Raw genomic sequence first — 22,497 nt, forward strand, 5'->3', positions numbered from 1 at the left:
CCTTTAGAGGGAATAACTCATCCCAAATCATTACAGGAGAAGAAAATAATAAAATATAAAGAATTATTAGATGATCAAATGAACTTAAAATCAAGATGCAAATTACAGGAAGAAGGGATTAAAATAGATTGGTGGCAATATATCCAGATCCAGTCTAGGTTTCAAAGCGACAGTAACATATCCATTTTTAACAAGAGTGAGTTGGAGAACATTCTTCCAGTCCTCCGTGGGTCTTTGAGTCGTTCGTCTTCCGTCTCCATCTTCTCCATCTCTAACCACAGTCTGTTTCACAGGCCAGCCATCATCAACAAGCACCCAGATTCCAGAAGGTCAAGTAGATTCTCTGCTCTCGATCATCTCTAGCCAGAGGGAGCGTTTCCGGGCCCGGAACCATGAGCTGGAAGCGGTAAGAGACAGCAGAGTTTTCTCACACCTACATCTGGGTGGGGAGGTTTGATAAATGATGCCCATCATCCAAGAGCCAGAGACCATAATCAACAAATCCATTCATTCCTTATGTCACTTTTCATACAAACAGGTCAACCCGTTCATTCTTTGTACTAAGTTATAGTATTTAGCTGTACTTAAACTCTCCTTAGTAAACCACATATGTCAATTGTAATATAGAAACATAGAAGGTTGACAGCAGGAAAAGACCTCATGGTCCATCTAGTCTGCCCTTATACTATTTCCTGTATTTTATCTTAGGATGGATATATGTTTATCCCAGGCATGTTTAAATTCATTTACTGTGGATTTACTGACCACGTCTGCTGGAAGTTTGTTCCAAGGATCTACTACTCTTTCAGTAAAATAATATTTTCTCACATTCCTTCCAATCTTTCCCCCAACTAACCTCAGATTGTGCCCCCTTGTTCTTGTGTTCACTTTCCTATTGAAAACACTTCCCTCCTGAACCTTAATTAACCCTTTAACATATTTAAATGTTTCGATTATGTCCCCCCTTTTCCTTCTGTCCTCCAGACTATACAGATTGAGTTCATGAAGTCTTTCCTGATAGGTTTTATGCTTGAGACCTTCCACCATTCTTGTAGCCCGTCTTTGGACCCTTTCAATTTTATCAATATCTTTTTGTAGGTGAGGTCTCCAGAACCGAACACAGTATTCCAAATGTGGTCTCGCCAGCGCTCTATACAGCGGGATCACTGTCTCCCTCTTCCTGCTTGTTAACATATTAAACTTGTTAATATATTAAGCTATTAACATTAAGATGGTCAAAGAGTCAATTTTACTTACCGCTGCTACCAATGCGATGCCTGCCCAGCTCCAGTGACCGGCAGACGGGGGGGCCGAGTGCGTCCTGGTGAGATTTGAGGATGAGTTGACAGGAGGGAAGTGTTTTTAATAGGAAAGTGAACACAAGAACAAGGGGACACAATCTGAAGTTAGTTGGGGGAAAGATCAAAAGCAACATGAGAAAATATTATTTTACTGAAAGAGTAGTAGATCCTTGGAACAAACTTCCAGCAGACGTGGTTGGTAAATCCACAGTAACCGAATTTAAACATGCCTGGGATAAACATATATCCATTGTAAGATAAAATACAGGAAATAGTATAAGGGCAGACTAGATGGACCATGAGGTCTTTTTCTGCCGTCAGACTTCTATGAAGCAAAAAATCCCCAAAATCTCTCTCTCGTGCACATCCTCTCGTGGGATTTTGTTTCCTGTGCATGCGCAGAAGCGAAATCTCTCAGTGATGCATGCGCCGCCCACTGGTCACCTGAAGCTATGTGCACATCGCCGATTTTACTACCAGTGTGCAGTGTGGCCCATACTGGCTAGAATCCCAATACTGCATGTACGAGCAGCAACTTGTCATAAGTTAAGAATCTCTCTCACGCTTTCCTTGATATAAGCCTGCCCAGATTCTTTTTTTTTAATTTCGCCTTCATCTTGGATTCTGCTCATCTGTAAAAATGAATAAAAGAGGACTTCTTAACTTGAGTCAGATTAGTACTGTTTTATTGATTAGAGGCAGTTGAATCTGCCCTTTATTCCTGCTATTTCCCCCCACCGCCTTTTAAAATGGAAAGGCCATGAATCAAGTTTGTAGGGTGAAGTAGCTATGAAAGTTCAGGTACTGTATCTATGGAGATTCTCAGCCCTCCATGTCATGGCTGTCCCAAAGGTGCTTTTCTCAAGAGGCAACTGGACTTTTTCTTTGCAACATAGAAAGATAGAAGATTGGCGGCAGAAAAGGACCTCATAGTCCATCTAGTCTGCCCTTATACTATTTCCTGTATTTTATCTTAGGATGGAGTCTGCGGAGAGGGGCGGCATACAAATCTAATAAATAATAAAATAAAATAATAACAATGTTTCTCCCAGGCATGTTTAAATTCAGTTCCTGTGGATTTACCAACCATGTCTGCTGGAAGTTTGTTCCAAGCATCTACTCCTCTTTCAGTAAAATAATATTTTCTCACGTTGCTTCTGATCTTTCCCCCAACTAACCTCAGATTGTGCCCCCTTGTTCTTGTGTTCACTTTCCTATTAAAAACACTTCCCTCCTGAACCTTATTTAACCCTTTAACCTATTTAGTTTTGATCATGTCCCCCCTTTTCCTTCTGTCCTCCAGACTATACAGATTGAGTTCATTAAGTCTTTCCTGATATGTGAACTGAACTGAACTTTCTGTTTTTTCTTCTCATCCAAAAAGCTTTTTCGGTTCGGTCACATTCCCCAGCAACCAGAACTGAAGAAGCTTCTTGGATGAGAAGGGAAACATCTTCAAAGAAAAAACAGTCCAGTTGCCTCTTGAAAGAAAAGTTCCAGGAACTTTCTTAATTCAAATCTAAACATGACTATGAATTTGCCCAAGGGCTTCAAAACGAGATAGTTGAGTTGTAAGCATTCAGGCCTTTGTTTCATTTTATCCCTTTCCCCTCGTTGACCTCAGGAGAACCGTCTGATGCAGCACACGATGCAAGCCCTGCAGAGCGAGCTGGACAACCTGAGAGCTGACAACATCAAACTTTATGAAAAAATTAAGTTCTTGCAAAGCTACCCAGGCCGGGTGAGTCAGAAAAACAGAAGGACAGCACAGCAAGCTGCCCGTTTCGAGACCTGGTAGCAGGACCCCTGGGTCTGTGTTTGTGTGTGTGGCTGGATGGATAGTTTGGTTTAGAGATGTTTTATTTCCTTCCTTACCATCATTTGTGGGCGGAAGTAAAAAAATCTTGCCGGAACACGGGTGGACCTTCAACTCCGTGCACGATTTCGCTATCTGCACGGGTGCAACAGCATAACTGTTTTTATATACAGTGATACCTTGTCTTACAAACTTAATTGGTTCCAGGACAAGGTTCTTAAGATGAAAAGTTTGTAAGACGAAACAATGTTTCTCATAGGAATCAATGGAAAAGCGATTAATGCGTGCAAGCCCAAAATTCATCCCTTTTGCCATCCGAAGTGCCCGTTTTTCTGCTGCTGGGATTCCCCTGAGGCTCCCCTCCATGGGAAACCCCACCTCCGGACTTCCGTTACCAGCGAAGCGCCCATTTTTGCACTGCTGGGATTCCCCTGCTGGGATTCCCCTGCAGCATCACAAAAACACGGAAGTCCGGAGGTGGGGTTTCCCATAGAGGGGAGCCTCAGGGGAATCCCAGGAGCAAAAACGGGTGGTTCGCTGGCAACGGAAGTCCGGCGGCGGGGCATCCCAGCGGCGTCGGTTGGTTTGTAAGGTGATAATATTTTGTAAGAAGAGGCAAAAAAATCTTAAACCCCGGGTTTGTATCTCGAAAAGTTTGTATGACGAGGCGTTTGTAAGATGAGGTATCACTGTATTTTATTATTAGATTTGTTCCATTGTTATACTGTTTTTTATTGCTGTTGTGAGATGCCCTGAGTCTTCGGAGAGGGGCGGCATACAAATCAAATCAAATCAAATCAAATTAAAAAAAATAAATAAATTAATAAATTAATAAATAAATAAATCTGCTGAAACTCACAGGCAGGGGTGGGCTACCATTCCCAGCCCTACCCTACCCTACTCTGCAGCCGCCGCTGCTTTTCACCCTGCCCGCCCGCCACACCTTTCATGGCAGTGGCTGTCTGCAGCCGCAGCTGCTTTTCACCCTGTCCGCCTCCCGCGCATGTGCAGCAGCCGAAATCTCTTTCTGGCAGGAAAAATTGCCAGTTTCTTTGCTTCCGCGCATGCGCAGAAGCAAAAACCCCAGTAACTTTTACCAAAATCATGCTGGTGCATGTGTACGGCGCATGCACACTGGATGGCAATGGAGCGAGCCTACACACTCCATTGCCAGCACTGGAATGGGTGTTCCCTCGTTCCGGCTAGTGGCCCACCCCTGCTCATAGGACCTCTAGAGCCATGGAGGTGAGTCCGATCAGGCTTTCTGGCTAGTAGCCCCTCCTGGATACATTTGAACATTGGCCTGATGACTAGATTCAAAGAGCTGTGGCTATGTTTTCATCCCAGCCAACCATGAGCACTGAGCCCAACGTTGCCTGTAAGATTGTGGAACTGGAATATACCTCATAAATCATCTAATCCAGGGGTCTTCAACCATGGCAACTTTAAGACTTGTGTATTTCAACTCAGCTTTTCTGCCTGAGGAATTCTGAGAGTTGAAGTCCACAAGTCTTAAAGTTGCCATGGTTGAAGACCTCTGATCTAATCCAACCTCTCTATAAACACTTTGGACAGCCAGCTTCTCTTTGAAGCCCTCCAGTAAAGAGGATCTAGTGAAATCCCATTTCCAAAAGCTGTATGGACATCCATACACGTTCTCCTCCAATCAAGTCCCTCCAGATGTGTGTGCATCTATCTGTCTGTCTGTCTGTCTGTCTGTCTGTCTGTCTGTCTATCTATCTATCTATCTATATCTACCTACCTATCTACCTACCTACCTACCTACCCACCCTATCTATCTATCTATCTATCTATCTATCTAACTTTTTTTTTTTTAAATAATTTTATTGATTTTATAAGTTTACAAAAAACAAACGTATAACAGTGCACAGTGCATGTGCCCATCACCAAACAACACACACCCCCCATCACCCCCACCACCCCTATAGAGGGATTCAAAGACTTTTAAATTATTTGTCTATCTATTAATCCTTGGCTCTATCTTGAACGCTTTTTTTACTAAAAGAGTGATTGTAGTTTATTTTTCGTATTTACATCACAGATTCTACTTAACATATAATCTTTTACCTTGTTCCATCGCACCATCAGCTTCTCTAGTTTATTCTCATCAAAATTATTTAATCTTATTTCCATAATTTCAAAGTGTATGTAATCCACCATGTACCAATACCAATTCTGTAGTGTCCATTTTGTAGAGTCTTTCCATCCTAATACTATCACCGCTTGAGCACTTTCCAATGCTACAGTTTTAATTTCTTTAGATTCTCCTAGTTCCCTATATTTAATTAAGATTGCTGTTTCTTTTGTAATTATCCAATTAATATTTAACATTTTATTAATTTCATTCTGGATTAGCTTCCAGAATTTCTGTATTTCTATACATTCCCAGATCATGTGCATAAAAATTCCTTTTTTCTGGCATCCATGCCAACATTTACCTTTCTCTTTCCCCTGGTAATGTGCAAGTTGAGCAGGTGTATAATACCACTTATGTAAGATTTTTCTTCTCATCTCTTTAACTCTCGTATTTTTAATCTTATATATATTTACTATTATTTCTTCCATTTCTCTTTCGTCTATTTTTAAGTCATCCTGCCAACATCTTGTTAGACTTTTAACTACCTCTTCTTGCCTCTGCAATAGCAATCTATATATGTTACTGGCTTGTCCTTTACTTTCATTTATCTTTACCCTTATTATTTTTTCCAAGTTATTTTCTTCTCGTAAGAAGGTTTCTTTATTCTCTCTTTTATTTAAACATGTATATATTGCATTAATCTGCAACCATTGCTGTTTACCGATCAGCCATTCCAATCTAGTTCTACTAACTCTTCCATCTTTCTCATATAGCTGTTCCATTCTCATTACCCCTTTACTATTTAATATTTTAATGATTCTAATTAAATTAGCCTCATCCCCTATATTCAGTGCATGCAACGTTGATAGCTTGGATAACTTTATTCCACTTGTCCTCTGCCATTTAAGCCATATTTCTAAACATGCTTTAAAAGAATCACTTAGGGTACTGATTTCAATTCTATTCCAATTTTTAAATAATAATTCTTTATTATTTATATTATTAATTTCTCTTTCTAATTCTACCCATTTCTTTTCCCCCCATAGCTGTAGCTCGATTAACCTTTCAATTTGAAATGCATTTCTATATATTACTAGAGATGGGCTTCCCCAACCTCCTTCTTTTTCTTGTGCATACTGCCAATGCTTCCTTATTCTAGATTTTTTCTCTCCTTCAATCCAAAAGTTTAGTCTATTATCCCATTCTCTTAATTTTGCCTCAGGAAAGCTGCCCGGTAAAACTTGAAACAAATACATCATCTTTGGTATTATCATCATCTTAAGGGCCCTTATCTTAGCCATTCTTCCTAAATTTTTCCCCTTCCAATTTTTGATCTGCTTCTGGATTTTTTTCCATATTAAGTTATAATTGGCCATTGTTATTTTGGATGGATTTTTAAATAACCAAATTCCCAAATATTTCATTTTTTTACAACCTAGTTTCAATCCTGAAATTTTTTGAATTTCAATTTGCTCTTTGGGGCCAGTATTTAAGCATATTATCTCTGACTTTTCTATATTAACCTTGAGCCCAGATTGATCTTTAAATTCTTGAAGTAATATCATTATTTTTTTCATCATTTCAATTGGGGTTTGAGACATTACTATAGCATCATCTGCAAATAAGTTTAATTTCAATTCAAGTTCCCCTATTTGATAACCTCTCCATTCCTTATCATTTCTAATTTTATTTGCTAAGGTCTCAATTGCTAATGCAAATAGCATTGGGGATAATGGGCATCCCTGTTTAGTTCCATTTTGAATTTTAATCATTTCTGTTCTATTGCCATTTACTCTAATTTGAGCTACATTATCCTTATATATTGTTTCTATAACTTTACAAAATTTATTTCCCATATTTAAATCTTTACATAGTTGAAATAGGTATTCATGATTAACTTTATCAAAGGCCTTATAAACATCTAATTTTAAAATGCTTAATTTCCTTTTGGTACTGGTAGCATGATGTAGAACATTAATCACGTTTCTTATTGGTTCAAAGATTTTCCTTCCTTTCACAAATCCATATTGATCTTCTCCAATTATTTTTGGTAATATATTCTCCACCCTATTTGCCAATATTTTCATAAATATTTTATAATCCTGATTTAACAAGCTAATAGGGCGATAGGAACTAGGATCCATTAAATCACGATCTGGTTTTGGGACTGTTATAATTTCTGACATTTTCCACGTTTGTGGAGTTTCAAAAGTTTCCATTACATTATTGAACAATTTCTCCATATACGGTAATAATTCGTTCATATACACTTTATAATATTCAGCTGTAAAACCATCTGGACCGGGAGCTTTAGCAGGTTTCAATCCCTTAATAACTCTAGATATCTCCTCACTTGTAATTTTTGCATTTAACATTTGACTGTCCTCTTTCTTTAATTGCTTTTTAACCTCTGAAGTTTGTGAAACAACATACTCTTTTTTATATAATTCCCCATAAAAGTCTCTCATTATTTTTTCCATTTCTACAGTATTACGCTTTATTAGACCATCCTTATCTTTTAAAGCAGAGATAACAGATTTCTCTTTTCTTTTTTTAAAATAATTTACCATTTGCTTCATGGATTTCTTATTCCAGCTACTAATTCTATGTTTCATAATCATCTTCATTTTATTCCAATTTTCCTCATCAAGTAATTGCAATTGCTTTTTCTTAAATGATAGTAATAAATTCCATTCTCTGTTTCTTGTAATTTTTAAAGTTTCTTGGATTAATTCTATCTCTTTTAATAGATTATTCCTCTTAACATTCCAGGATTTCCTAAGGAAAGCTTCCGTACTAATGCAATTACCTCTCATCACTGCTTTATGTGTATCCCAAACTATTGTTTCTTTAACCTCGCCTGTTGCATTAATACTAAAAAATCCATTGAGTTCCTTTTGTAATTTAGTTCTGCTCTCCTCATTTGCAGAGACAATGGGGTTATACCTCCAAATTCTTTGTTTGTTAGAAATCCCTATTTCTAACACAACTAACATAGGAGCGTGATCTGATAGCCATATGGCTTTCACTTCCGCTTTCTTCAACTTAACCTTATCTGTTTTATTAATTAACATATAATCTATCTATCTATCTAACTATCTATCTATCTATCTATCTATCTATCTATCTATCTATATCTACCTACCTATCTACCTACCTACCTACCCACCCACCCACCCACCCTATCTATCTATCTATCTATCTATCTATCTATCTATCTATCTATCTATCTATCTATCTATCTATCTAACTATCTATCTATCTATCTATCTATCTATCTATCTATCTATCTAACTAACTAACTATCTATATATTTATCTATCTATCTATCTATCTATCTACTGTATCTCTCTCTGTGTCTATCTATCTATGTATCTACCTACCTACCTACCTATCTACTGTATATCTATCTATTTATCTATCTACTGTATCTCTCTCTGTGTCTGTCTATCTATCTATCTATCTATCTATCTATCTATTTATCTATCTATCTATCTACTGTATATCTATCTATCTATCTATCTACTGTATCTCTCTGTGTGTGTGTCTGTCTGTCTATCTATCTATCTATCTATCTACCTACCTACCTACCTATCTACCTATCTATCTATCTACTGTATATCTATCTATTTATCTATCTACTGTATCTCTCTCTGTGTCTATCTATCTATCTACCTACCTACCTACCTACCTATCTATCTATCTATCTACTGTATATCTATCTAATTATCTAGCTACTGTATATCTCTCTGTGTCTGTCTATCTATCTATCTAACTATCTATCTATCTATCTATCTACTGTATATCTATCTATCTATCTACTGTATCTCTATCTATCTATCTATCTACTGTATCTCTCTCTGTCTGTCTGTCTGTCTGTCTATCTAACTATCTATCTATCTATCTATCTATCTACTGTATCTCTCTCTCTGTCTATCTATCTATCTATCTACTGTATCTCTCTCTCTCTCTCTCTATCTATCTATCTACTGTATCTCTCTCTCTGTGTGTGTGTATCTCTGTGTGTGTCTGTCTGTCTGTCTATCTATCTATCTATCTATCTATCTGTCTATCTATCTATCTATCTATCTATCTATCTGATTTTTGTCAAGATTGCAGTATAAGTGCAAAAATGTATACATGAGATGGTTATGAGTACATGGGAACATTAGGACAGAGATGGTAGGCACATTGTTGCACGGTTTGGAGCGGTTTTGGCCTTATAATCTCCCAATCAGAATATGCCTGGAGATCAACAGATTAAGGGAATTTGGAAGCATTTTCTTTTATTCTCATTTCATTTTTATCTATTATTTCATCCTGGATGTCTGAGAGAAGACACTGGGTTCATTATTTGAATGAAAATCATTTTTGTCTCAAAAAGCATTTTTTTAAATTCCCCATAAAGCCCGATTCAAATGCCTGCTGTGTCTTTGCCTTTCCTTCTCTCCTGTATGTCCCACTACCTTCCAGAAGAGGGCGCCCTTCTCCTTCCCAAGTACTCAGGCGGGCTGTATGAAAAATCCAAGAATCTCTTTCTTATCAAGAGAGCAGCTGAGAAGGGAGCAAAATGCTTTCCCTGGGAATAGCAGCATCACAACAACAGCTTGCTGAACTGCTTATATCCCAAGATTCTTTGACGAGATGTAGCTTTTGAATGGCAAACTGAGATAGTTGGTTTCAGGAATTAGAGTCAGTGTCCCCTTGGTCTAAGGCAGTGCTTCTCAATTATTTTCTGTTATGCCCCCCAGGAAGAAGTAAACACATAACGCCCCCCCCCCAACTCTCCACCAGGACTACTGTGTATTATTATTATTATTATTATTATTATTATTATTATTATTATTATCATTATCATTATTATTATTAATTAGATTTATATGCCGCCCCTCTCCATAGACTCGGGGCGGCTCACAACAACAATAACACAATATATAACAAATCTAATAATTAAAAGTCACTAAAAAACCCTTATTAAAAAGAAAACATACACACAAACATACCATGCATAAACTGTATAGGCCCAGGGGAGATGTCTCAGTTCCCCCAAGCCTGGCAGCAGAGGTGGGTTTTAAGAAGTTTACGAAAGACAAGGAGGGTGGGGGCAATTCTAATCTCCGTTTGCAATGTTCGGCACACTTTCGCTGAAAAAACTCAAGCGATTGGGGTGTAATGTGTTTAAGTGAACACCTAAATTTATTTGGCTACATGCTGTCTACTGCCAATATTTTAGACACAGTAAATATAACGGTCTTTCCTCGTCTCCCACCGTAATCACAGTGAAACCAAGCATTATATACAATTCATTATATTTCCTCGTCTTAGCTTTTGGGAGATTTACGTTTGTCTCATTATCTCCGTCTCTCTCCTCCTTTCTTTTCATCCCTGTTTAAATATTTTTCCATGGTGTCTCTTAAGGGTTTGTTATCTGCACTTCATATCTCCCACTCTGTGTTGCATGCTATTGTTCGGTGCAAAAAACCCCTACTCCTTGCGGAAAAAATATCACGTTCCCCTGGGTCATGCACCCCCCCCCCCTGCCTTTTTCGCACCCCCCAGGGGGACCTGCCCCACTATTTGAGAAGCATAGGTTTAAGGAGTGGAAAGACACCACTTAGCCTACAGGCTGCTCCCTGTTTTCACGTCCCGTGGAGAAGCCAGGGGGGAACCTTTGGATACTTTTGTGCCACCTCTAAGGTGCAAAATTGGCTGGTTTCCCCCTGTTATTCATTCACCAGCTAGAGAGACAATGTTATAAAGCCCTTCATGGCATCGGACAAGAATATCTCCGGGACCACCTTCTGCCGCACGAATCCCAGCGACCGGTTAGGTCCCACAGAGTTGGCCTTCTCCGGGTTCCGTCGACTAAACAATGTCGTTTGGCGGGACCCAGGAGAAGAGCCTCCTCTGTGGTGGCCCCAACCCCCTGGAACCAGCTCCCCCTGGAGATTAGAACTGCCCCCACCCTCCTTGCCTTCTGTAAACTCCTTAAAACTCATCTCTGCCGTCAGGCATGAGGGAATTGAGACATCTCCCCCGGCCCTATACAGTTTATACATGGTATGTTTGTGTGTATGTTTGCTCTTGATAATGGGGTTTTTAGTGTTTTTTAAATTATTACATATTATTAGATATTGTTATATATTGTTTTACATTGCCTTTATTATTGCTGTGAGCCGCCCCGAGTCTATGGAGAGGGGCGGCATACAAATCTAATAAGTAAGTAAGTAAGTAAGTAAGTAAGTAAGTAAGTAAGTAAGTAAGTAAGTAAGTAAGTAAATAAATAAATAAATAAACAAATAAACAAATAAACAAATATTCCTGCCTTCCTGAGAATAAACAGTAGCGATTTTGTACACCGAGTCTCGTTTACTTCACCAGGCTTCAGTGAGGCCTATGCGTGGGGGTGGGAGGGGGTTGTGCACAGTGAAGGGCTACCAAAATTTTTACTACCACACTGTGGCCATGGCTTATGCAGGACAGCCTGCACCCCACTGCATCACCCCACCCGTCCGGGCAGTAGCCAACCCCTGGTTGTGCACATGGCGCAGGGGGCAGTGCAGGGGGGTTGTGTGCCTGGGAAGGAGGGAAGAAGTGTGGGCACATGTGCACATGGTTAGCTTCCCTTACAAACCCAGTGGTCTCTCTTTCAGGGATCTGGCAGTGATGACACCGAATTGCGTTATTCTTCCCAATACGAGGAACGCCTGGATCCATTCACTTCTTTCAGCCGAAAGGTAGGGATCTCGGGAGATCTTTCCAAAGGAGAAAGGAAAGACACCGTTTTAGTAGGATGGACAGTGCAGAAATAATGATGATCAACATCATCACCTGTCATCAATCATAATCACAACAACAACTACATGGCTATGAATGAAACATGTTTCAGTGATACCCATTGTCCTTGGGGCAGTTGGTACCATCTCCAAGAAATTTACAAAACATATCCAGAAATTGCTTAGAAACATAGAAACATAGAAGACTGACGGCAGAAAAAGACCTCATGATCCATCTAGTCTGCCCTTATACTATTTTCTGTATTTTATCTTAGGATGGATATATGTTTATCCCAGGCATGTTTAAATTCAGTTACTGTGGATTTATCTACCACATCTGCTGGAAATTTGTTCCAAGGATCTACTACTCTTTCAGTAAAATAATATTTTCTCATGTTGCTTTTGATCTTTCCCCCCGCTAACTTCAGATTGTGTCCCCTTGTTCTTGTGTTCACTTTCCTATTAAAAACACTTCCCTCCTGGACGTTATTTAACCCTTTAACATATTTAAATGTTTCGATCATGTCCCCCCTTTTTTTCTGTCCTCCAGACTATACAGATTGAGTTCATTAAGTCTTTCCTGATACGCTTTATGCTTAAGACCTTCCACCATTCTTGTAGCCCGTCTTTGGGCCCGTTCAATTTTGTCAATATCTTTTTGTAGGTGAGGTCTCCAGAACTGAACACAGTATTCCAAATGTGGTCTCACCAGCACTGTATATAGCGGGATCATAATCTCCCTCTTCCTGTTTGTTATACCTCTATATCTTTTTGCAACTCCCTCTAATAACAGCAGTGGAACTGCAAAAAACTATGCTACTCAGAACATCATATATCTTAAGAAGATACATGATTGATACCCAGGACGTGGGCAGCAATCCGTATCAACCATCAAAACCAGTCAGATAGTTGTCACACATTTTTAAATGTTCAGTTGACTACATTTCATCTTTAATGAATAAAAAAGATATAACAACAGCCGCAATAATAATAATTCTCCAGTATTATCTAGTAGCAAAAACTTATCTTCACTGTTCTCAAATGGTTCTGCCAGATTCACCAGAAATTGCCAAACATGGTTTCTAGCACGCCTACATGAAAATGATAATTTTAGCATTTTTTTCATGGCATGGCAATTCATTTCAGCTGTTTTTTTCAATGGGACTTGGTGCCTTTGATAAAATAATTTTCGTTGCCTTGACTTGGATGCCTTGACTTGCCCTCTGAAAGAAGGCAACAGCATTCTCATTTTACTACAAACTAAGGCTATGGGATATGATCTTATTGCCACTAAGTACAAAGAGGACTTAAAATTTAAAAATGAAATGTTACCCAGATAGATATTTTAGACTGATATCCTTCATTTCATTGCAACTAGATGGAGTCTCTTTTAATTTAATTAATTTAAAGAAATAAGGCCTGCTAGGGAATTGAACCGGCATCTTTTTGCATTATAGCACCAAATATATTAAAACTGTCTGGTGGGGGGGGGGGTTCTGCTCCTCTCTTGGGTGAACCAGTGGTCTGATCTCAGTTGTGTAACTTTTTTATTTGCAGGAACGTCAGAGGAAGTACCAAAGTCTCAGCCCGTGGGATAAAGCCACCCTTAGCCTGGTAAATCCAACTGCTGAAATCTAATTGCTGCAATTAGTCAATGTTCACAATGAGAGCAGCAGTCAACCTGCTTGGAACAGTGCATGTATTACAATGGCATCTTTAGCTTTGCTAGATCCTTGGGAAGGGCTCAAAAATACCAAATCCATTCAGAACTATCTAATAGAACACAGTTAAACAGCATATTGTATTTTTCGGAGTATAAGATGCACCTTTTTCCCCCTTTGTTGCTCATAGCTCTCCAAATCGGGTTCCCTTTCTGAGCAAGAAAGATGAAGGAAAGGGAGAAAGAAAGAGATGCTGCAGGAAATTTGGAGTAGGCGCCAGCGAATAAATCTTTTTTATGGCTGTCTTTGCTGGAATCAGATCCCTGGTCTTCTGGCCAGATCCTCCTGCATCCAATTCTCTATACTGTAGTTTGAGTTGTGCCACTTCATTAATTCACTCCGTCCACTTGCACATCAGGCTTCCATTTCCTTAAATGTAGCCTTGTCTCTTTTTCTTTCCTTCTGTTATTGTTCTCTCTTTGTTCAGTATTGGGCTCCTACCTGGACGAGGGGGAACCTTCCTATAATAATAATTGAGCTGCGCATGCAGCTCTGGGTGACCAGCAGGTGGGTGCACGTGTCAGAGCGAGATTTGGCACATGCGCAGGAAGCAAAATCTTGTGAGAGGACACCCGGGCATGTGAGATTTCAGCGATTTTGGGTGGGTTTTTTTGCTTCTGTGCATGCACAGAAGCAAAAAAATCACTGAAATTTCGTGCGCCTGTGCAAAAATCTCACAAAATTTGCTTTCTATGCATGTGCAGAAGCCAAATCTTGTTCAAATGCATGCTTGTGCCCGCCGGTCAACCATTATTATTATTATTATTATTATTATTATTATTATTATTATTATTATTATTACTATTATGTCAGTACAACACAGCAAACGAGATCACTATGCTGGATTTCGTATTTCATCACCAGTCGGGCGCTTCCCAAGCACCTAGGACTGCGTGATGTAGCGGCGAATTATGTTTGCCGATCCCTGTAAAGCGGCCTTTTGCAATTGACAGATGGAGATTTTGTCAATTCCATTGATTTTCAAATGTCCACTGAGATCCTTTGGCACTGCGCCCAGCGTGTCAAGTACCACTGGGACCACTTTCATGGGCTTATGCCTGAGTCGTTGCAGCTCGATTTTTAGATCTTCGTGTTTCACTAATTTCTCTAGTGAATTATTATTATTATTATTATTATTATTATTATTATTATTATTATTATTATTATTTAGATTTCTATGCCGCCCCTCTCCGTAGACTCGGGGCAGCTCACAACAAAAATAACACAATATATAACAAATTTAATAATTAAAAGTCACTAAAAAAACCCTATTAAAAAGAAAACATACACACAAAAATACCATGTATAAACTGTATAGGCCCGGGGGAGATGTCTCAATTCCCCCATGCATGGTGGCAGAGGTGGGTTTTAAGAAGTTTACGAAAGACAAGGAGGGTGGGGGCAATTCTAATCTCCGGGGGGAGCTGGGTCCAGAGGGTCGGGGCCGGCACAGAGAAGACTCTTCCCCTGGGTCCCGCCAGACGACATTATTTATTCGACGGGACCCGGAGAAGGCCAACTCTATGGGACCTAACTGGTCGCTGGGATTCGTGCGGCAGAAGGCAGTCTCAGAGATATTCTGTCCCGATGCCATGAAGGGCTTTATAGGTCATGACCAACACTTTGAATTGTGACCGGAAACTGATCGGCAACCAATGCAGACTGCGGAGTGTTGGTGTGACATGGGCATACCTTGGGAAGCCCATGATTGCTTTCGCAGCTGCATTCTGCACGATCTGAAGTTTCTGAACCATTGCTATGCACACATTCACACCAGTAGCACCAGTATGTGGGAACCCCTGTCTACCTTTGTTGTCCCTTTGCCTTGTGCTGTTTTTGTGTTTTCTATATTGTTCTTTGTGGCTGTTGTTTTACAGCTGTAAACTACTAGAGTTGCTGGGAGCTGAATGGCATATAAATTTAATAAATTATTATCATGCTTGACCACAGAGTCAGCCAGATGTTAGACTGGATTTGGATTTTTGTTCACCTATCAAGCGATTCCCAAATACCTATTCAACCTATTCGTTGCAAATTTTAAGTTTTCTAAGTAAAACTGCCTTTTGCAACTGACCAATAGGGATTTTGTCAAAGCCCAGAATGTTCAGATGGTGATCCAGATGTTGTTATTGTTATGAAGTATTTTAGCTTTCATGTCTGCAGAAATCTCAGAAGGGTTAGAAATGATTTTTTCCCCCAACAGCTGGCAGTCAAAATTCAGGACTACCCACTATTAGCAAACTTAGAAGAAGTTTAGGAAAGTAATTATAAAATGAACTGCTTCAGAATTTGTGGGTTTTTTCCCCAAGGTCTCAGACATTCATAACCATAAAATCTCCTGTCCTGTTTTTATTGTCCCTGCAGGGAAGACTTGTCCTTTCCAACAAGGTGGCTCGTACTATTGCTTTCTTCTACACACTCTTTTTGCATTGCCTTGTTTTTCTGGTAAGTATGTCCCCCTCCTCCGATGATCGGTTCTTGTCAAAACATGCATATTAATATTGCCTTTTTTGTAATGGTACAGGTGGTCTTTGACTTAAGACTATAATTGAGCCTGGCAATTATGATCGTTAGTCTTGACAATTGTAAAATGGGTCTTCATGAGTCCAGGCTAAATTTTATGACCTTTTTTGCAGAGGTTGTTAGGCAAACTAATTGTTGACTATGGGGCTTTCCCCCCCCCCAGATGTAAATGATGGTTTCTGTAAAAAAAATGTAAATTGGAATCATGGGACCACAGGATAATGCAAACAGCCGTAAATGTAGGCTATTTGTCAAGTGCCAAAAAATTCAAACATATGAGCTCAGAAATAACTTCTGAATTGAGCTGAATGGTTATTAGGTAAGAATGGAATGGAGTAGAGTAGAATAGAATAATAATAATAATAATAATAATAATAATAATAATAATAATTATTATTATTATTATTATTATTATTATTATTATTATTATTATTATTATATTATTATTATTATTATTATTATTATTATTATTATTATTATTATTAATTGGATTTGTATGCCGTAGACTCGGGGCGGCTAACAACAATGATAAAAACAGCATGTGACAATCCAATAATAAAACAACTAAAAACCCTTATTATAAAACCAAACATACAGACAAACATACCAGGCATAAATTGTAATGGCCTAGGGGGAAGGAATATCTCAACTCCCCCATGCCTGGCGGTATAAATGAGTCTTGAGTAGTTTACGAAATAGGGAATAGAATAGAATAGAATAGAATAGAATAGAATTTTATTGGCCAAGTGTGATTGGACACACAAGGAATTTGCCTTGGTACATATGCTCTCAGTGTACATAAAAGAAAATATAAGTTTATCAAGAATCATAAAGTACAACACTTAGTGATAGTCCAGGCACATATAAGCCATCAAACCATATTAGGAACCAGTCAATATAAATTGTAAGGATACAAGCAACAAGGTTACGGTCATACAGTTATTTGTGGGAGGAGATGGGTGATGGGAACAATGAGAAGATTAATAGTAGTGCAGACTTAGTAAATAGTTTGACAGTGGTGAGGGAATTACCGGTATTTGTTTAGCAGAGTGATGGTGTTTGGGGGGGAAATGTTCTTGTGTCTAGTTGTTCTGGGGTGCAGTGCTCTACACAGCATCGTTTTGAGGGTAGGAGTTGAAGCAGTTTGTGTCCAGGATGTGAGGTGTCTAGATATTTTCACCTCCCTCTTTTTGACTCATGCAGTACACAGGCCCTCAATGAAAGGCAGGTTCGCAGCAATTGTTTTTTCTAAGCAGTTGTAAGTGGAGGATTACCTGCAGTGTTTACCATCACCATAGCTGATGTTGATACTTCTGCTGTTAAGGGCACCATATTTAACAATAGGAAAGGAGCTAATCCTGGAGTTTATTTAAGGGAAATACAGTGGTCCCTCTACCTAAGAACGCCTTTACTTAAGAACTTTTCTAGATAAGAACCGGGTGTTCAAGATTTTTTTGCCTCTTCTTAAGAACCATTTTCTACTTAAGAACCCCAGCCTGGAAAAATATCCCAGGAAATTTGAGAGCAAAGTCTCAGCCAGTTTCCTGCCATTCACCCTTTAATCCCGGCCATCTGGGCTGCCAGAGAAACCTTTCGCTGGCGCTTAAGGAGGCTTTGGCAGTCCAGAGCGAACGAAGCATTTTCCTTACTCTGGGCACTTGGAGTGGAAATAAACCTCTGCCAGCGCCCAGAGAAAAGAAACGCTCCCTTCGCTCTGGACAGCAACTGTCCTTTCCCTCCTCTTCTTCCTCCTCCTCCTCCCACCCAAATTCCAAGCTTTTATTTCTTTCCTAATGAGTTTGCACGCATTATTTGCTTTTACATTGAGTCCTATGGGAAAAAATTGCCTCTACTTACAAACTTTTCTACTTAAGAACCTGGTCACGGAACAAATTAAGTTCTTAAGTAGAGGTACTAACCTGGTCCTCTAAACCAGTATATCTGAACTGCAACAACGCTACGATCTGTGGATTTCAACTCAGGCAACAGGTTGGGTTGGGGAAAGAGGGCTATCGAGATTTTTGTTCCAGCCACCCAAAGAAGGTCTCTCTGCTGGCATTATTGACAGAGGGGACTGGGAGTCTGTCAGATCTGGAAAAGGAGGCAGAATTATAGGAATCAGACAGCTCTGCAAATCACCTGGCCCTAGGCCACGAAAGGCTGTATTGTTCAGTGTTTTTCAACTTTGGCAACTTTACGGTTTGTGGGCTTCAACTTCCAGAATTCCCCAGCCAGCCTGCTAGCTGCCAAATTCTGGGGGTTGAAGCCCATACATCTTTAAGTGGCCGAGGTTGAAAAATGCTGCAGTAAACTCCCAGGCTTTGGATTTACACAAATTGGGAAATTGCCAAATTGGTAACCTGATAAAAATATCAGACACTGTCTGTCCCAAGCTGTTCTATTTTGGGCTGTTTAACAAAATACAATTGTCTCCACCAGCTTCCCTTGAGTTCCCTTCTCCAGTTCCAATTGCAGACACAAGACGCATTATTCCATTTGTTTTTAGGAAGTGTATTTGTTTAGCAACAACTTTTGTCTTAAAGTGGAGGAATTCCTCTTTTAAGAGACTGCATAAACCAGGGGTCCCCAAACTTGGCCACTTTAACACTTGTGGACTTCAACACCCAGAATTCTCCAGCCAGCATGGCTGGTTGGAGAATTCTGGGAATTAGTCCACAAGTCTTAAAGTGGCCAAGGTTGAAGACTTCTGGCATAGATACAGTCATTTGTGGTCATGCCTGATTTAGTGATGAGTGTTTTTTTGCCCAGTGGTCGATTCACAGCACATCCTGTTCAACCAAATAAGGATCAGCATAGTCCTAAAAATGAAGAAATGGACACCGTAACCAGAGAATAATTGCAGATTTGAAGAACTTCTTCATCCCCAATTGTTTGCCATACTGAATGAATATTGTCCCAATAGGGGTGGGGTAGGCTGGGATTACCTGATCTGCAAGAAGTATCATCCACAGGTAGAGCAAGTTAAAGAGAAAACAATCTTTACTTTTCCTAGCCTAACTCTTCTCCCTGCCATAAAACTAAGTTGTTAAACTCAAGAAATTCTTGACTTTTAAAGATTTCTTCTTTTAAAAATGCAAGATTTCTTCTTTTTAAAAAATGACAATATGTGTTATATACAGGGAGTCCTCGACTTAAGAGCACAAATGAGCCCAAAATTTCTGTTACTAAGTGAGATAGTTGTTAAGTGAGTTTTGGCCCATTTTACAACCTGTCCATATGTTCATCTATTTCAGGGTAAATTGTCTGAGTCTGCAGAGAAGGATGGCATAGAAATCCAGGTAGGTAGGTAGGTAGGTAGGTAGGTAGGTAGGTAGGTAGGTAGGTAGGTAGATAGATAGATAGATAGATAGATAGATAGATAGATAGATAGAAGATAGATAGATAGACAGACAAACAGACAGATATATTGTAGATAGATAGATAGATAGATAGATAGATAGATAGATAGATAGATAGATAGATAGATATAGATAGATAGATATAGAAGATAGATAGACAGACAGACAGACAGATATATTGTAGATAGATAGATAGATAGATGATAGATAGATAGATAGATAGATAGATAGATAGATAGATAGATAGATGATAGAGATAGAAGATAGATAGATAGATAGATAGATAGATAGATAGATAGATAGATAGATAGATAGATAGATATAGACAGACAGACAGACAGACAGACAGACAGACAGACAGACAGACAGACAATAGATTGGTACATAGGTAGGATGGTAGATGGTAGAGAGAATCAGCTAAACTTTTAGCCCTTAAATTCTGAGCCACATTTGAGCCACAAGCACCAAATGCTGCCAAAAGGGCCTTGACGGCAGCCTGATCTTTGCCAGAAAGGTTTAGGCCTTGAAGGGATTGAGAGTAGCACCCCCGTCTCCCTGCTTTGCAGTCCAGAAAAGGCTGGTTACGCTGAGCTTCCCTGCAAATGAGAAACATTCCTTGAGGCTGAATAACAGGAACCAGACTGTTCAGTGAAAACGGCCGAATGGTTGAACAAATCACTTCCCATGCGCAGGTGGGCAGCTGGCCAGCTTCAGAGTTCAGTTCAAAGAGCTGGCTCTCTACCGCTTGCAGGGCCTTTGGACCGAGTCGTCTTCAGCCACGTGGTGGATGTCTCAGAATATTACAGTCTTCTTAAGTGATCTGGACAGTTTTATGGGCCAGAGCGCAAAGTGTAAAAGGAGCGTGAAACCTTAGCAGAATAACAGAGTTGGAAAGAACTTTGGAACTCCTCTAGTCCAAACCCCCTCAAGGAGGAAATGGTTATTCAATCTTTTCTGCCTTCTCTTTCTGCTCAAGGTGCCCATGTACAATTGGTGGGCCACTGTGTCACACAGAATGCTGGATTCAATGGGCTTTCGCCCAATTCAGCATGGCTCTTCTTATGTTTTTATGTTCTTATGACACTAAAGGCATATTTCTCCAACACAAGAACATAAGAAGAGCCATGCTGAATCAGGCCAAAGCCCATCGACTCCAGCATTCTGTGTCACACAGTGGCCCACCAATTTTATTTATTTTATTTTTATTTTATTTATTTATTCATTTGTCCAATACACAAATACATAGGAAGAAAAATAGACATGTGGTAATATAAATGAGGGTGAAAGTGAACTTAGAGGAGAGGATATATGAAAGGGAGAGAATATATAAGATAGGTGAAAGAAAGGAAAGACAATTGGACAGGGGACGAAAGGCACACCAGTGCACTTATGTACGCCCCTTACTGGCCTCTTAGGAACCTGGAGAGGTCAATCGTGGAGAGTCTAAGGGAGAAGTGTTGGGGGTTAGGGGTTGACACAATTGAGTCCGGTAATGAGTTCCACGCTTCGATAACTCGATTGTTGAAATCATATTTTTTACAGTCAAGTTTGGAGCGGTTCGTATTAAGTTTGAATCTGTTGCGTGCTCTTGTGTTATTGTGGTTGAAGCTGAAGTAGTCATTGACTGGTAGGACGTTGCAGCATATGATCTTGTGGGCAATACTCAAATCATGTTTTAGGCGCCATAGTTCTAGGCTTTCTAGGCCCAGGATTGTTAGTCTATTTTCACAGGATATTCTTTTTCGAGTGGAGAAGTGAAGGGCTCTTCTGGTGAAATATCTTTGGACATTTTCAAATTGTAATGGGGATCTTGAGCAGAAAGAGAAGGCAAGACTCTCCCTTTCCCCTGACCCCCAACAAATGGTACCCAAGGGAATCCTGCCTGCCTCAACCAACATAGAGGCGGCACATGGACATCCATTTCAATAACCACCGATACACTTGGCATCCATGAATCTGTCTAATCCTGCCTTGAACCTATCAAGGCTGACAGCTGTCATGACCTCTTCTGGAAGTGAATTCCATAAACCACCAACCCTCTGGGTGAAGAAATATTTCCCTTGATTTGTCCTCACTTTCTTACCTAGGAACTTTAGGGAGTGCCCTCTCATCCTAGTATTGTGTGATAAAGAAAATAATTATTATAAAATAATTTTTCTCTATCCACCTTTTCTATCCCATGCATGATTTTATACACTTCGATCAAGTCACCCCTTAAATGCTGTCTTTCAAGGCTGAAGAACTGCAACCTGGTTTCATAAGGGAGGTGCTCCATTTCCTTGATCATCCTTGTTGCCCTTTTTTGCAGCTTTTCCAGTTCCATTATATCCTTCTTGAGATGCAGTGACCAGAACTGTACACAGTACTCCCAAGTGTGGTCTCACCATCGATTTGTACAGAGGCATGCCAATGCAGACCCAGTGAATTCAACATTTAAATTAGAACCAATCCGAAGACCCAGTAAGACCACCACAAACCTCCCAGTCATCACAAAACAATTAACGGACTGTGTGTTTCTTTGGTCCTCCAGGTTCTCTACAAGATAGCTTGGAGCGAGAGCGTGGGAAGAGACTGTTCGGCATATTGTGCTAAAAAGTAGGTGCCAGAAAAATCAACCCAGGCTAACTGGAACCTGGGCACAGCATACATTTTAATGGGAAGGACAGAAGCTGCCTTCTCTTTTGAAAAAGAGGGTGCAGCATTTTGTTTGTTTGTTTGTTTGTTTGTTTATTGATTGATTGATTGATTGATTGATTGGATTTGTATGCCGCCCCTCTCCGTGAACTCGGGGCGGCTAACAACAGTGGTAAAAACAGCATGTGACAATCCAATACTAAAAACAGCTAAAATCCCTTGTTATAAAACCAATCACACATACAAACATACCATGCATAAATTGTAGA

The 22,497-nt window shown here is 39.6% G+C and overlaps 1 protein-coding gene across 1 annotated transcript in view; it reads left to right on the forward strand.

Annotated features, from left to right (window-relative positions):
- The window catches only part of CUX1 (cut like homeobox 1), a 538,811-nt gene that overhangs the window by 511,968 nt on the left and 4,346 nt on the right, over nucleotides 1-22,497 (forward strand). Inside the window, exons 17-22 of the mRNA XM_070735186.1 lie at nucleotides 294-406; nucleotides 2,926-3,042; nucleotides 11,869-11,952; nucleotides 13,549-13,605; nucleotides 16,077-16,157; nucleotides 22,125-22,189. Of these exons, the coding sequence (XP_070591287.1) occupies nucleotides 294-406; nucleotides 2,926-3,042; nucleotides 11,869-11,952; nucleotides 13,549-13,605; nucleotides 16,077-16,157; nucleotides 22,125-22,189 (517 nt within the window). The remainder of the gene's footprint in view (nucleotides 1-293; nucleotides 407-2,925; nucleotides 3,043-11,868; nucleotides 11,953-13,548; nucleotides 13,606-16,076; nucleotides 16,158-22,124; nucleotides 22,190-22,497) is intronic.

Source organism: Erythrolamprus reginae, chromosome 1 (genome assembly GCF_031021105.1).
Source record: "Erythrolamprus reginae isolate rEryReg1 chromosome 1, rEryReg1.hap1, whole genome shotgun sequence".
In the NCBI taxonomy this organism is placed as follows: domain Eukaryota; kingdom Metazoa; phylum Chordata; class Lepidosauria; order Squamata; family Dipsadidae; genus Erythrolamprus; species Erythrolamprus reginae.